The following is a 14,839-nucleotide window of genomic DNA, read 5'->3' as shown; positions in this document are numbered from 1 at the left end:
TTTTCTCAGGGCTGCACAGTGTAAAATACAATCTCCATCTATAAAGTCAGGACATCCAATCTGGATTTTTCTGGTCTAGCTCTCTCTGCCCTGAAGAATGGCCAATGCTTGATATGTCAGCCGAATATATGTACTATTCGGCAGCATTAATGATGAATGTTGTATTGTTTTATTTGTTAGTTGTTAATAACAGGCCTTGTGCGTTTTAAGTTGGTTGTCCTATAGAAAGACTTGCCCCTTTTATAGCAAGGTGCAATGCAACCGCTGGATCAGAGTCCTCGATGGAGATGAGCACTGCCCTATGATCCTTTGAGCAGGGAGACAGACCCTTGCCTTTGACCTCTGAGCATTATAATTTGTATCTGTAAAGCAACTCAATAGAATGGTATTTCCTGGTGCTGTGCTATAGACGGTCATGCTATTGGGTGCAGAGACACAAGGAGAAAGCAAAACTCAACAAAAACAATTCAGGTCTTTCCAAAAATAAATATAGTTTCTTCTAGCACAAATGGGCAAGCTTTACAAGATATTTTAATGCAGAACTGTCGTGGGCAATGATGACATCTCTCCAGTAAAGTATGAATGCAGTTTTGCTGTCCACCCAATATAATATTGCCAAAATAATTAGAAATTATGAATGGCTTGACTTTGAGATAACTTTGTCTTTAGTTGTCACTTGGGAATCCCATTTTCAAAGATGAAATCATTAAAGTAAGGGTCCAGTGGGATAATTCTCAACGAGAAATACAATTTAATGGACTCTTTCATTTTATATTCGGCGCTTTGATCCTTCTTAACCATGCGTTCCAGGGTATTTACAAATACTGTAAAAAAATACATTTTTGTATATCTTTTCAACCCTTGCCTTGGAGATAAAGTCAACTGATATGCATTTATTGTTAGCATACACAGGGAACAAAAACAAAGGGGGGGGGTGTCCAGTGTCAGGAACACTTTGCGGATATTCTGTCGCTGCTATGGTTTGCAACCTTCGTCAAAAATACTGCGCAACACCGTGAGTGGTGCGGTTTGAACCTGATACCAACAGAGGCTTTCGAGGATGAATTGGCGCCACAACGTTTGTGCATTTCTCGATTGTTGCATGGCATACATCAATTGATGAATTTTCCCGGGCAGAATATTTGTTTAAAATTCAGCGACGTTACATAACGCTGTCCAGCCTTTTTCCATTTTTCCATTCACCGACCGCGGCGTTGATAACGGTATCAGATGGAGCCGTGCATACATTTGCATACACCTGTCAGGGGCTTATGAATGATTTATTGGTAACAATTCATTCTGAAGTGAAGAGGGTTATTAAAACAAAACAATGATGCATCACAAATATCACTCAAGGTCAAGTTTCCATGGTGTTGTCATTTGTAGAATTTGCCAGGATGTAATTGTATGTGCCGTTGTCTCATTGCCGTCATTCGAGTTATGCTTGCAACAAGTGGAAAAAAGGCAAATTTGAAGTATACTGGAATAGCTAATTTATTTATAATACATTCAAGACACTTGTGGTAATGAAAACTGGACAAGTCTACGCCAGATATAGACTGGACTTTGTGCTCTGTAAATGAGAGATTTTGTCCATTTGATGCCCCAGTGTTTAATCAATAGTTGCTGCTAATGGCCATGAAAATGATTGTAATTATGGCCATTTAAACGTTGCCTAAACACACCCGCATGCTAACGCACTTGCGCCCGTTCACACACAAATACGTAATGCATTGACCACACCTAAGATATGAATGCAGCGGCCTCCTTTGAAAACTCGTCGAGTTTCTCCTTTAGTTAACAGCACACTGTAACTTATAGCAACCTGAATAATATGATATTCTTGAAACACCCCCCCCCCACAGCTTGATAAAATGGCAAAACTCAATGGGTATTGTGAAAAATGTGGTTAGTCATTATATATAAAAAGAAGAAGATATTCTGTGAAACATATTGTGAGAGCTGGGTGGGAGCGGGGGGGGGGCTGTCACTAAATCCTCTTGAACTGTTCACTTGGTTAGCAACCAAGTTTATGACTGTCACCACAGTGGCCTGGACGCATGACACAAAAGACGGTGTTAACTATTGATTCCTTTTCATCCGAATCCATTTTGCGCGACGCCGCGCAGTGTTGCGTTTCAGCCTCTCTGGCCGACCGCGCGGAGAGAAAAAAGAGGGCCCGAGTGTGGCAGGTGTTCATCGGCAGTGACTGCGGGAGGGCGCCGCATTGAGAAATGCTAAATTATGGTCACATGATCCGTCCAATTTCTGTTTGATGAATGATGGAGACCGAGTGATTAAAGCAGTGGCCAACCTCTTAGCTCTGGTCAATAAAAGGGAGGAATTTCACCTGGGGCTGGACAGCAAGGTGACACCTCATTAAACCTCTCCCGCTTGCCCGCTTTACACAATGAGTGGGATGCTCCCACCTGCGTTACCTGATTCCATGAATAATGCGTGAATCAGCGGTCCATTATAATGCTCCGTTTTCCCATCACGGCATAATGATACCTATACAATCATCTTTTCGTATTCGCTGTAAGTCGAGTATCTATAAAACAAGTCGCACTAAGGCAGAAAGAAGAGGGGGGGGGGGTTTCCATATTTCTTGAATCATAGACCGGGCCATTGTTTATCATTTGTTTTAAGCGCATTGCTGCCTTTAAGAAGTCATAGCTTTTTATAGACAGGATGACCATTGTGCATGAATGTAACATCTCCCTGTATGGCGTACAAGCTAACAGTGCCCCAGAGAGATGTTTGCGACCTCGACCTCGAATCGAAAATAAATAAGACCACTATTCCCTGAGCTTTATGTAGCCTGTTTATGGGGCATTGGTCATGTAGTACACGAGCCCCTTCTGCCAGTGCCATTCCCCAGTGCACTCGAGTATTTAAGCAAAAATACTGATAAACCAGGGTCAATAAGATTTACTTCATACATGTCACTTATCTTTAGATACCCTGACATCGGTATGTAAACATATTACATGGCGCTGTAAAGGCAGCCTGGGAGGATATGCTGTTGAAAGCTGAGCGGTGGAGGAATAATGGCAAGTCCCAAGGTTTTTTCCAATTGAAAACTCCCGATGCTGGCTTTGCTGTACGGTGGGAACAGCATTGAGGGCTGGTGGAAAAATGTAAGCCACATGTTCTATCCACTTGCAAATATTGGAAATAAAATTCACATGACCCCCACTCAATAGCTTGGGCACCATGGACACATTATTGGCAAGTTACCATAGACTCCATCACCCGCTGGGACTCTTCATTAAAATTGCTGCATGTTTAAATTGTTTACCCTATTTAAACTAGCCCTGCACAGCTAAAGCAATCAATGTTTAACATCAAATTATTTGGTGATACTTTATTGGCAGTCGTGCACAATCACAAATAACAAAAAGAATATTCAACACTTTGCAAATAACATTATCTAAAAAAAAAGTGTTTCTATCACCAGTGCCGTTTTGTGCAATGGCTCTTCTCCAAAGCGCATAGAGAGGTCACACTCCACCTCCCTGGCCTATCCTTGTCCTGTGAAGAAGGGGCATTGCCAGAAACGTCGTAGTTTTCCTTTTTACGGCAGTGTTGTTGACGGATGTGTTGAGTTTTAGACTTAAGTTATTGACCAGATAATTATCGCAGTGGGCTCTCATCTAGTTATATAAGAACGCATTAGCAAGCGAGGAGGAGTGTCTACTTATTTTAACAATTATTTGACATTGACCACTGTAGGCCTCCTCTAGGATCTTTCATCATTTAACAAGTAAATAGAAAACGGAAGGTGAGGCAACCATTCCATAGCAAGTGCAATGAGCAAGCGTACGCTCCAATTTGTATTTTAAGTTTCTGGCAAAATACAATTATTCACACTGAAAAGTATAACATGGACGTGATCATTATTATCATGGTTAAGGAAAAAAATGCGGCCTATTTAATTGGCAATTTGCAATTCTATTTGGTTTATTACGGTACAAATTCCTAATTTGAATGGATCATAAATTAACGTTTCAAAACAATGAGAATGCTCGAGGCGTCGCGTTGGCAGAGTCTGAGAGAGAGAGGCTGTTTGCAGTTTCAAATTCAAGGTTCACTGATTTGAACTCGTCTGTGGAATCTCATTGCTGAGACTACAACAACAGGGATTCTTAAGCCTGTAGATCAGTCAGCTTGCTAAGTGACCCCTGAAGGTCCCGCTTAACTTTCCGCAAGAGTGGGTCACTGCTTGCCAACATTGGAGCCAAAGTAGCCACCTGCAATAATTAGATAACATTCTGCAAATGGGAACAAATTGGGCCTCGTCCAAAATATTGCCAGTTAAGTATTCTTACGAGTGCCACCCTCCACCACGGACTGCTGGATAGTCTCGTGCTCGGTGCATCCTCCGATGTGTGCATGAAGTTGGAGGTTCGATTCCTGCAGAAGTACAAAACAGCATTACGGAACTCCGCGGCATACGAACTGCACACCATTCGGAAGAGTCAGCTGTTACTGTCCAGCGCAAGGCCCGAATCACAACTTTGAAAATTAAGCTGGAGACAACCACTAACCTTCGTGGCCAGCCAGATAATTTTTAAAAAAATCTGAATTGGCTTTCAGAGGCCTGTCAATAGAAGAGGCTGACATTTATACAGCCGAAGCGAGCTGCTGAATAAAGATGTAAAAAAGAAAAAAACATGCTGGAATATTCTTGCACAAGACAAAACTTAGTGGAATTTCATTTTCCAGATAGATCAAACAATAAATAAATAAACAATACACTCAACAACTTCTGCACTCTCTCTTTCTTTTGTTGTAAAAATGCGGTGAGTAGATGAGTAGTTTAGGGTAACCGGTCGACTCGCAACCACACACCTCGAATGGGTGGTGTTTAAATTACTGTTCCTGTAAAGCGCACACAGCAAGCAGTGTGATGAGTTACAGAGCACAATTTCCCACGCTTTTGATAGAAATTTTGTTCAATGAAATGGAAAAAAACGACGAGAAAGAAGAGAACAGGGGGCGGGGGGGGGCTATACTCGCACCTAATTCCAGAGTTTGCTTTGTCGGCATGCGTGTGTGTGAAAGGCACAAGCATGGCTAGCTCATATAGGTGGGGCACTTCAAGCTGACCGACAAATCGTGCCGTGTTTGTACAGCTGAGTCAAGTTGTGCGCCTTGCATACTTTGGCTGTAAATGGTTCTAGGCGCACGTATGTCATCACGTTGCTTCCTGTGCACACATGCCAATGCTCAAACTCACCTCCATTCAACAGTTGCGTGGAGGTTGTGTGTAGTTGCTGTTTTTTCCATTCCGCTGCAAAGATGTCTATGGTGGCTTTATAGTTTGCTCTGTAACTGTTGTTTAAAATTTAATTGACAAGTAGTGTGGTGTGGATAACAATAGTGGTATTATTAATCGAATTAAAATCTAAATTTATTTCGAGGTTCAATCTTGATTTGAAGCTTTCGCGACCTGCAGGAATCCATACTCTTTGGTTCTGTCGGTAAAGTCACGTGGGTATAAAATAAAATAGATCATCATGCTTTCCCACCTGATGACGGACGCTTGTGTTGCGCCCGAAACGTCGTGATTAATTTTATTTAATTTTTATACCTAGGTGACTTTACCGAAAGAACCAAAGAGCATTTAGAGGTTGTAATATACAATGAATGGACATGGGAAAACAACTAAACGTGGATCTCAGACGATGCAGGAAAATAGGTGTGCGTAAATATATAATTTTGCTTGTAATGTGTGATGCAGTTTGTTCACAAGTAAACATTTTTTGCCTTATTTTTAATTATACAATTTTACATTGTATACCTACTCATTATTTAATGTATAGCTGTTTATCAATCCACTGATGGATAAAAACCTCCCCAAACTGAGTTGGTCATGGGGGTTTTTGACTATACTTCACCGTGCTGGTCAGTGTGGAATTCTGTATGGGGTGAGGCAGTTCTGGTTATGTGGCAGGGAATCTAACACAGTACAGTTCACCAGAGGTCACAAACGGGTTTTGATTCCTTACCCGTACCCGTACCCGGCCGCACCAGGGTCGCAAACGGGTACCCGTACCCGTACCTGGCCGGGTACGGGTAGCCGGGTATCGGGTAGGGTACGGGTATCGGGTACCCGGTTGCGACCTCTGCAGTTAATCCACGTGTATATGTAGCTATATATACTACTTTACTTATTTTACAACACATGTTGACATCACTTCCCACCTTTCAGCTCCCTCCAAGATCGACAGCCTCAACGCGGACAGGCCCACAAAAGATACGGTGCAGCTGTCCTGGCCAGCTCCTGTGAAACCCAATGGAGTCATCCTGGACTATGAAGTCAAGTATTATGAAGTGGTGAGCGCATCCTGCAACGGCCACACACCTGCACAAGCCCTAAAGCCTGCAAAGCCAGACAGCCTGTGTTTTCCATGACAAGGTGAACACAGGATGTATAGCTTGACTATAAGGCATGTATGTTGAACTTTTTTTTTGCAACATACGTAGCCAACCGTGCTAATCGGAGGTGCGGCTGGGAAATGAGAAAATAACTGAATGCCATGAAAATCATGTTCACTTCAAATACCTCTCTCGGCCACATCCTGTTGTGTGTAATAAATTGTAAACACTGGGCCAGATTACCTTCAGATGCAATTGCTTGGTCCCCAATGAAAATGTCTATTGTTTAGACAGCTGAATGGCCCAGAGGCTCGGGGTGTTCGACACTGGGCCAGTTCGCACGCAGTTGCAGCGCAGTCATTCTTTGAGCGGTGAATCTTTAGAGAGAGCATGCCCGTATCATTTTCTATGTAAGCTACTACGTCTTCATGTCAAATGCCAACCTTCATTTAAGTATTATTCAGCCGAACTGTAATGATATGTTCGATACTAAGGAATACACTGCTGTGCACTTTTAATACGAAGATACAAATACCCCCATTTAGCCTACACAGGCTATTGGGGCAAGTGCTGTTAGCGTGCACCTATGAAGGCCGGCACGGTACACTAGAGGGTGGATGGCCAGAACCACACTCAACCACCTTTGTTTTTCTTGTGGCGATGTTTGCAAATTGCACCACATCCTCAATTGAGGCTGATTCGACCGATGGCCAGTTCAGATATTCGCCACTAATATTGGCCACAAGCAGGATTCAAACTCGGGACATAGGGTTCGTAGTGCAGCGCAGCGCAGCACTACCGCTCCCCAGCACACACTCACTCACAAATGTCTTCCACTTGGCACGAATTCATTTAACGCATTGCAGCATCTTAACATGAACGCCTTCGTTTGAGCAAATCATCGCTCCATCTGTGTCAACGCCGCTTGAGCCGCGGTGGACTTCACGCGTGCGCCGCGCGTCCTCTCCCAGGGCCAGCGGGACACCAGCTACAACATCCTGCACACCAAGGTGCCGTCCGCCAGCATCGAGGGCCTCCGGCCCGACATTGTGTACGGCTTCGAGGTGCGGGCACGCACGGCCGCCGGCTACGGCAAACCCAGCGAAGCCGTGGAGATCGACACCAGCGAGGACGGTGAGTCCCGACGGCGCAGACACACGCCTGGGTGCGTGCAGGGCTGGACATGGAGCTACTCTGCGTGATAATCTAGCGGGGAGCGGTCGTGTAATGGTTAGCACGTTGCGCTACGAACCCTGGCGACCCGAGTTCGATTCCCGCTCATGGCCAATACCAGTGACGATTTTCTGAATTGGTCCCCGGCCTCCTCTAGGTCGACTCGGCCTCAAATTTGTACCTGGTGCGGTGTGTAAACATTGTCACTGGGGAGACAAAGGCAGCCGGGCCTTGTGCTGGCCACCCACCCCCTCGTGTTATCCTGGCCTTCATAGGTGCTCGCTAAGAGCACTTTCCCCATCAGTCTGTTAAGGCTATACAGGGGATCTTTGTCTTTGTAGTGGTTCGTTACACTAGGGAGTGGTGGTATAGTGGTTAGCGCAATGCTCTATGAACCCGGCAACCCGAGACTGATTCCCAGTCTCGATTAAAATCAAGCGTGGTAGTGTAGGGGTTAGCTTTTGTGGGAGCGGTACTGTCGTGGTTAGCTTCGTGGGAAACAGCAGCGTGCCGGTTAGCTTCGCGGGGAATGGTAGTGTAATGTTTATTGCGCTGCGGTACGAACCCGGCGACCAGAGTGGGATTCTCACTCGCAGGCAAGAGATTGACTGAGCCTTATATGGGTACATGGTTGGAGTGTACTTAGGGAGACAAAGGAAGGTGGATGTGGAGCTTGCCGCACCACCCCATTCATGCCCCATTCCTGGCCCTCACAGGTGTTTGCTGACAGCACGAACTTCACCAGTTGATGGGGGCTACAGGCAGCGCTCTCTGTATTTGTGTGTCCATACGTGCTTATGTATCATCACTTGCTCCTCCCTGCCATGAATGATATGGACATAAAAAATGTAACAAAATACATGGCAGGTTATTATTTATTTATTTATTCAAATAAAGTTATATATTCAAGTGATACAATCGAGAAAACTAGTGGTAATGTCTATAATCGGAGATTGAAGTTGGAGAGAGTAGCAGTGATGGAAGCTGTTTATGGAGTGTCATATGTAACACTGTTAATGGCAAGTTTTTGTATTTGAGATAATGTACACTATTGCTTTGATAGCTGCCACTTTTTAAACATCATACGCAAGTGTGTACCCGGTATAACGTATGTACAGTTTGTCCATGCATATGCATAGAATTGCACAGTGTTTGCCCTGCCTGTTCATATGCACATTGATTTATCTGTGCTTTCTGGCAACACCATTCATTCCAAATATTGTTCTGTGATGCAAAAGATTACATTTTCACTGGAGCACATTCCTGGTGGTGATAAAGGGCCGACTTGCCATTGCAGATGACACGCGGCGCGTACAATACCACATCATTACGGCGCTTTCCTTAATGAAAAATGATACCTTCATACTTTTGGGGCAATGCAGTCAATTTATGGTGGGGATAGTGAGAACTGGATAATGGAATTAATGAGAGAGAAGAATGTGGAAAGGTTTGCATAACAATCAAGTTAAATTTGCAATCCTGGGACAGTGTGAGCATTGGGAAGGGTTGATTGAAGGATCGTGATTTAACGGAGGAATGAGCCTAATGGGCTGCATGACCTTGTCTCTTTTTAGATGTTCTAATGTTATTAATTCTTGACTCTTGTGGCACTATTAGGAAGCAGGCTTAGATGAGAGAATCTGGTGTTCGGGAGGGCAGTGATTAGAATGCGTCTGTAACAACCACCTGATTTTTTTTATCGCCCCCTTCCCTGCATATCCTCGGGCAAGTGGGGCAGGCATCAAGCAGCGGCCAAAATTTCGTAGCCATCATTCCTGTTACCACCATATGTAAAGCCTCAACAACGAAAAAAAAATAGTCCTCAATTCCGAATGTTTTTTTATTTTAAAGACCTGATTTAGATTCTTTCTTGAGGTTACCAGGGGAGTTTGGGGGTACAATGGTTTAGCGCACTGCGCATTGAACGCCGTGACATGAGTTCGATTCCCGGCCACAGGCTGACATCAGTGACGAGTGACTTGCGTACCGGTCCTGCCCACACCCCCCACCCCCCCACACCAACGCACACTGACCGGCCTGGTGAAGTAAGGTCAAACAAATTCAATGACCGACATGGCTTGCGGAGGCCTTCATCCATTAACAAAGCGGTGTACGTTATATATTATTATTATTACTTAGGATTATCAGTGCTATTGCACATTTCCTCTTGGCCATGCACGTGTAAAGGGTTGTACTGTAATGTGGAGACACTGGGCATCTCATTGCTGCTCCCATCAGGGACCCAACACAACCCTGTGCTCTCTAATGTTCACCTCCATTTCCACTCGGGCTTAAAATTAATCTCACTCTTGGATTTACGCCCGGGCAATTTTTACAGCGCACATATTACCCAAAATGCCACGCCGCCGTCAATTAATCTGTTTTAATTGCAGATCCAGGGGCTTTGACGCAGGTCCTGGTGATCGCAAGCTGCGTCTTTGTTGCCGTGGTTCTCATCGTCCTGGCTTTGGTCTACGTGCGGCGCAGGTGGGTGACCTTCTGGAGCTTCTTTGACATTTTTGTTGTTTTGGCAATGCCCATTTCAACACGTGAGGGGAAGCGCACATTTTGTTTACAATGTACGTACACAGATGCGTTGTGTGTTTCCTTGCGCTGAGTAAGGCTTGTCATCGTGAATGGATATTTATGCCGTAATTCTAGGATGGCATTGAGGTGTCGCCAATCTGCGATGTCCGTCGCGGTTACACTATAATGTGTATGTTTATCAATGTGACACTGGTATTTCTTCGTGCGAGGCAGGGAGTGTGCGTTGTCGCGTTGAAGATGCCCCCTTCATTGCGCTGTCTTGGCGTTCGAGAAATGGCAGAGTAACAATCTTGGGAGTAAATTTGTATTGTGTTTCTGCAGACGCTCAAGAAATATAGCTGCTCGCGGCGATGAAGAGGAGCAATTTCCAATCAAGCCAAATGAAGGTGAGTGGTGAAACGATAAAGCGAGCTTATCAAAGCCAGTGCACACGTGTGAGTGTTTACACAGTCTTTACGATCCTATTGAGGGCACGGCTCTTCTCCAGTCTTGTAAACCTTGTTTTATAACGTGCACTGTGATTGAATGGCGTTCTACGAAACAATAAATATATTGCAGTTCACCTGAGAACGAAACGGAACTACGTTGACCCCTTCACGTACGAGGATCCGAATAAAGCCGTCCAAGATTTCGCCCGAGAGATCGAACCATCCTGGATAATCATCGAGAAGGTGATTGGATCAGGTGAGATAATTTTCTACATCACAGGAGACTAAACAGCCCAGCGGTTAGTATGATTGCTGCTTTGCTTGAGTAATACATTGCGTTAAATTATTGTTATATGTTTAGGGGTCAATCCTAGTTGTAGATAGACCCAACTCATCATCACTCCGGGGTGAATAAAATAGGTACTACTTTTTGGAAAGCACATAATGGTTACCCTATAGTGAGGCTGGCCTTTGTCCTTAGAAATGTGGAATATTCACTGGTGGAAATGAGCACCACAAAACTTGAATTCATTTGTGCAGGGGAGCATACAACTTGATACCGCTTCGACAAAAATACGAGGTCTTTTCTTGGCACTTCAAAGTTTTCCAGGTAAATGGGACATTTACTGCAGATGACTGTTGCTTAGAGATATTCGCCATAGAGATGATAAGATCGTGACAAAGATTTCCAATACGCGTTGCGATGAAGCCTGCTACGAAGGGTGTGTTGGCCATCTGAAGGGTTGGGACATGAAAATTAAGCTAGAAAATGCAATATCTGATGACCACTTTCCTTCATTCGAAACCATTCGTGTTCATATCTGTATTACAATAAAGCCACTATATATAGAAAAAACAATCAATGCTACCAGTCAGGCATGGGTAGAATGCAATTATTAACTAATGTCCCTGGAAAAATAGTTATTTAATTATTTTTTGCCGTGAGATTTGCTCGTTGTATTGCGATAAATATTACAATTAATATCCGCAATGCAAGAAATTAATTCAGCGTTCAGCCTTGATTCTGTTTACAGTGGCATATAGAGCACACATGTAGTGTTTATTAATTGCCATTAACGACCAAAAGCAAAACATAATACATATAGCGTTAAATCGCTCAGTAATTGCACAATTACGCGCCCCAGTGCGTTTAACATCTGAGCTTTAAATTTGTAGCAAATCATTTGGGTGGTGGAAATAAAAAAAAACCAGCACCTGGTTTAATAATCCCGTTAAAAAGTTTCACTTTGCGACGAGGCGTCGTGCTGGACTGTGAAATGGCTTTGACTAATGAGCGAGCAAGCTGCAATACCTAAAGGCAATATAAGATTTCGAGCAGAATATTTCACCTCCCAAAAAGTAATTGCCGCTGAGCATCTGTTTTTGCTTTCAGTGTGTTCATTACTCTCGCGTTTGAGCTCCGCCCCATCCACCCTGCACCTCCTATTCAGTGATACTCGCAAGCATATTCTCACTAACGATCATGCCTCTCCCAGTTATTGACATTCGCAGATTTGACTCCCGATTCGATATAGGCCGTGTTTTTTTACGAGTAGATTCAGCCACCTGTCTTGCCACGATGTTGGGTGTGTGTGCATCAGAGGAAACATCTTTAACAGTTTCAGACTGGTGGCATATTTTCTGTAAATAAACTGAATGACCATTGTTTTAAACATGTCCCAATTAGACTTTATATATAATTTCAAAGAATATCCTTACTGATTTGAAACGAATAACATTCTTTACGAATTTGACAAGCTTGCAACTATGATGGCGTACTTGTTGTCGGTTTTAATATTCTTACAGGATGCAGTGTGGAAATCCATATTGGTTAACTTTTGGTAGTATGCGTTCCATCATGGTGTCATCTCCTGAAGCTATTCAGTGTGAATGTTATTAACGATGGTTTTTAACGGTTGTCAAAATAAACTCGAATAAAATGTATGCTGTCAAAGAAAACCCAGAAGTAATTAATGCTCAAGGCAGAAGGTTCTAATTAGGAGTGGTTACATCTCATCTCATGCAGTTTTGATTCCCTGAGTATATTGAATTGCTGAGCAGTCTTGCAAACGATCGCTGTAGTTGTATGATGAAAGACCAGACTGCCAATGTCATTTAAAAAGTAAAAGGGTGGATTCACGCACACAGATTACAATGTGCACTTCGTAACATGCATTTGATACAAGACATGCATGTCATCTTTTATGTATATCCCGATAGTAGTACAACATTAAACAGTTTCCAACACAGCTGCATTTCCTATCTTATGTCAAGTAAAACACCTCCGATTAGCACAGTGCAAAAAAAAAGTTGAACATACATGCGTATCGTGAAATATGTCGCATATTTATATTTCATGTATTTATTTGTTGCCGATCGCTTGCCAGGTCACAAACTACGGTCTACTTTACGTGTTTGTGTGTGTATGACGGACTAATCATATTACAATATCACAACTCGAGCTTAAAATAATTCTGTTTCATTTGCTGGTTCTCTTTAAAGTGCGTCAAAGCAACCGCAGGCTGTGAGATAAGCTATTGACTCGGTCAGGTTGGCCTTTTCAACGCAGCTTGATATTTTATTGCAATTGATTTATTTCTTAAAACCCTCCATGTATGAGCGTCTCGGCCAAGGAATCTTCAAGGAGTCCACAGTGCCCACAACCCCGACGAACGATCACGCTGTCTTAAAAGTATAGATCAATGCCTCTAAAATGGCAAGCTCCGAATCGTATCGAGTATAAGCTTCATAACAAGGACGAACACTGGAAGGAAATGGCTAATTAATGTCGAAAAGTAGTACTGTATTATGCGTAATGTATGGAAAAAACGCATTTCCAAATTGCAGTGTCAACCAATGTATAATGGACCTACAGATTTCTCCAAAGTAATTGTGTCAACATAACCCGTCAGCTTTTTGTTAAAGTTGCTTTGTGCACAGTTAGTACACTTGTCTGGCTGTGGGTTTGGAGTCCCAAAACTTAACTTGGCAGCTGCATTCTGCCTAAGGCACACCTCCCACAGCACTTTGCTATGTTGTGAAACCCTCATGAATTATCCTGTTGTGTTCTTTAGAACTTTTGAGATCCTATCGATTTTACATAGCTCAACGAGATGTAGCACATGTTTAACAGACTTTTTGTTTTTACAAAAGAGGATGCTTTAAGACTTGCTTATTATTATTATGGAATCATACAGTTTTCTTAGGATTTCATACTAGAGGAGGGGCAATGAGTGAGACAGGTGATGGTGATGGCTATTTGTCGGTTGTAAAGAGAGGCCAATCTTTTCCCGAGTTCCTATAATCTTGCTGAATTCAGAAACTTAATGAATCGCATTCATTACAACACAAACAGTCCTGTTTGTTGCTAACTCCTTTGAACTTCGTTGCCTTTGCACCTACGTTCAGCAACCATGGTAAACAAAAAAGCTATTTAAAATCTCGATCCGTCGTGAATTTCAACGCGAGCAGAGCCTATGGGCCTCTCGTACAACAAGCGGGCGGTCCGGCACGAGGCTATGTGCAAAGCGTACGTGGACCAAACTCCTCAGCAGCTTGTTGAGCCTGACGGTGATGGCGCATTTGCAGGCGAGTCCGGGGACGTGTGCCGGGGCCGCCTGCGCGTGCCGGGCCAGGCCGAGGCGCCGGTGGCCATCAAGACTCTGAAGGCCGGGTACAGCGAGAAGCAGCGCAGGGACTTCCTGAGCGAGGCCAGCATCATGGGCCAGTTTGAGCACCCGAGCATCATCCGCCTGGAGGGGGTCGTCACCAAGAGTGAGTCGCTGAGCGCACCGATCGGGCGGGCGCGCGGGCGGGCGGGCACACGGGAACGAACGCAGCGAGTGAGCGAGTGAGACACAATCACACTCTCGTGCGTGGACTCGAGAGATGCGCAAACGCTTGGAGGTGGCCGGGAGGCGCAAGGGTCGAAGCGGCGAGGCGGCATCACTGAGATTCTTGGTTTGAACTTGGACTACCACTGATGATTAAACCGAGTTCGCAAGCGTAGTGAGTTGGTGGTCTCCGGCTGGGCATCAGTGACTAAGTATTATTACACGAGGTTTTTTTAACTCAAGTTCGTTGACTCCCGCTTTTCTGCTGAAAAAAAATGCACTTTGAAAGGTGATGAATTGTCTTCATAGGATACTGAAATGTGTGACCCTAGTGCAAATAACAGGATTCGATATGACTTCAGAATTACTTCTATAATGTCATCTTTCAAGGCATTTATCTGCAGATTTCCAAATCTAAATTCAGTGTTCCTATTCCCTGATTCAAACAGCACAAATGGAATATAATTGGAAGAA

General features: G+C 43.9%; 1 protein-coding gene across 2 annotated transcripts in view; it reads left to right on the top strand.

The window, feature by feature from the left end:
• LOC144721264 (ephrin type-A receptor 4-like) overlaps window positions 1–14,839 on the top strand; it is a 76,625-nt gene that overhangs the window by 47,755 nt on the left and 14,031 nt on the right. For both annotated transcript variants that reach the window (XM_078598756.1, XM_078598755.1), the window contains exons 6-11: window positions 6,218–6,342; window positions 7,356–7,518; window positions 9,951–10,044; window positions 10,426–10,490; window positions 10,663–10,788; window positions 14,121–14,306. In XM_078598756.1, coding sequence (XP_078454882.1) covers window positions 6,218–6,342; window positions 7,356–7,518; window positions 9,951–10,044; window positions 10,426–10,490; window positions 10,663–10,788; window positions 14,121–14,306 — 759 coding nt within the window. The remainder of the gene's footprint in view (window positions 1–6,217; window positions 6,343–7,355; window positions 7,519–9,950; window positions 10,045–10,425; window positions 10,491–10,662; window positions 10,789–14,120; window positions 14,307–14,839) is intronic.

This window comes from Lampetra planeri, chromosome 11, assembly GCF_965212315.1.
Source record: "Lampetra planeri chromosome 11, kcLamPlan1.2.h2, whole genome shotgun sequence".
NCBI lineage: Eukaryota > Metazoa > Chordata > Hyperoartia > Petromyzontiformes > Petromyzontidae > Lampetra > Lampetra planeri.
The sequence above is the reverse complement of the archived record's forward strand: the minus strand, read 5'-3'. Positions and strand labels throughout refer to the sequence as shown.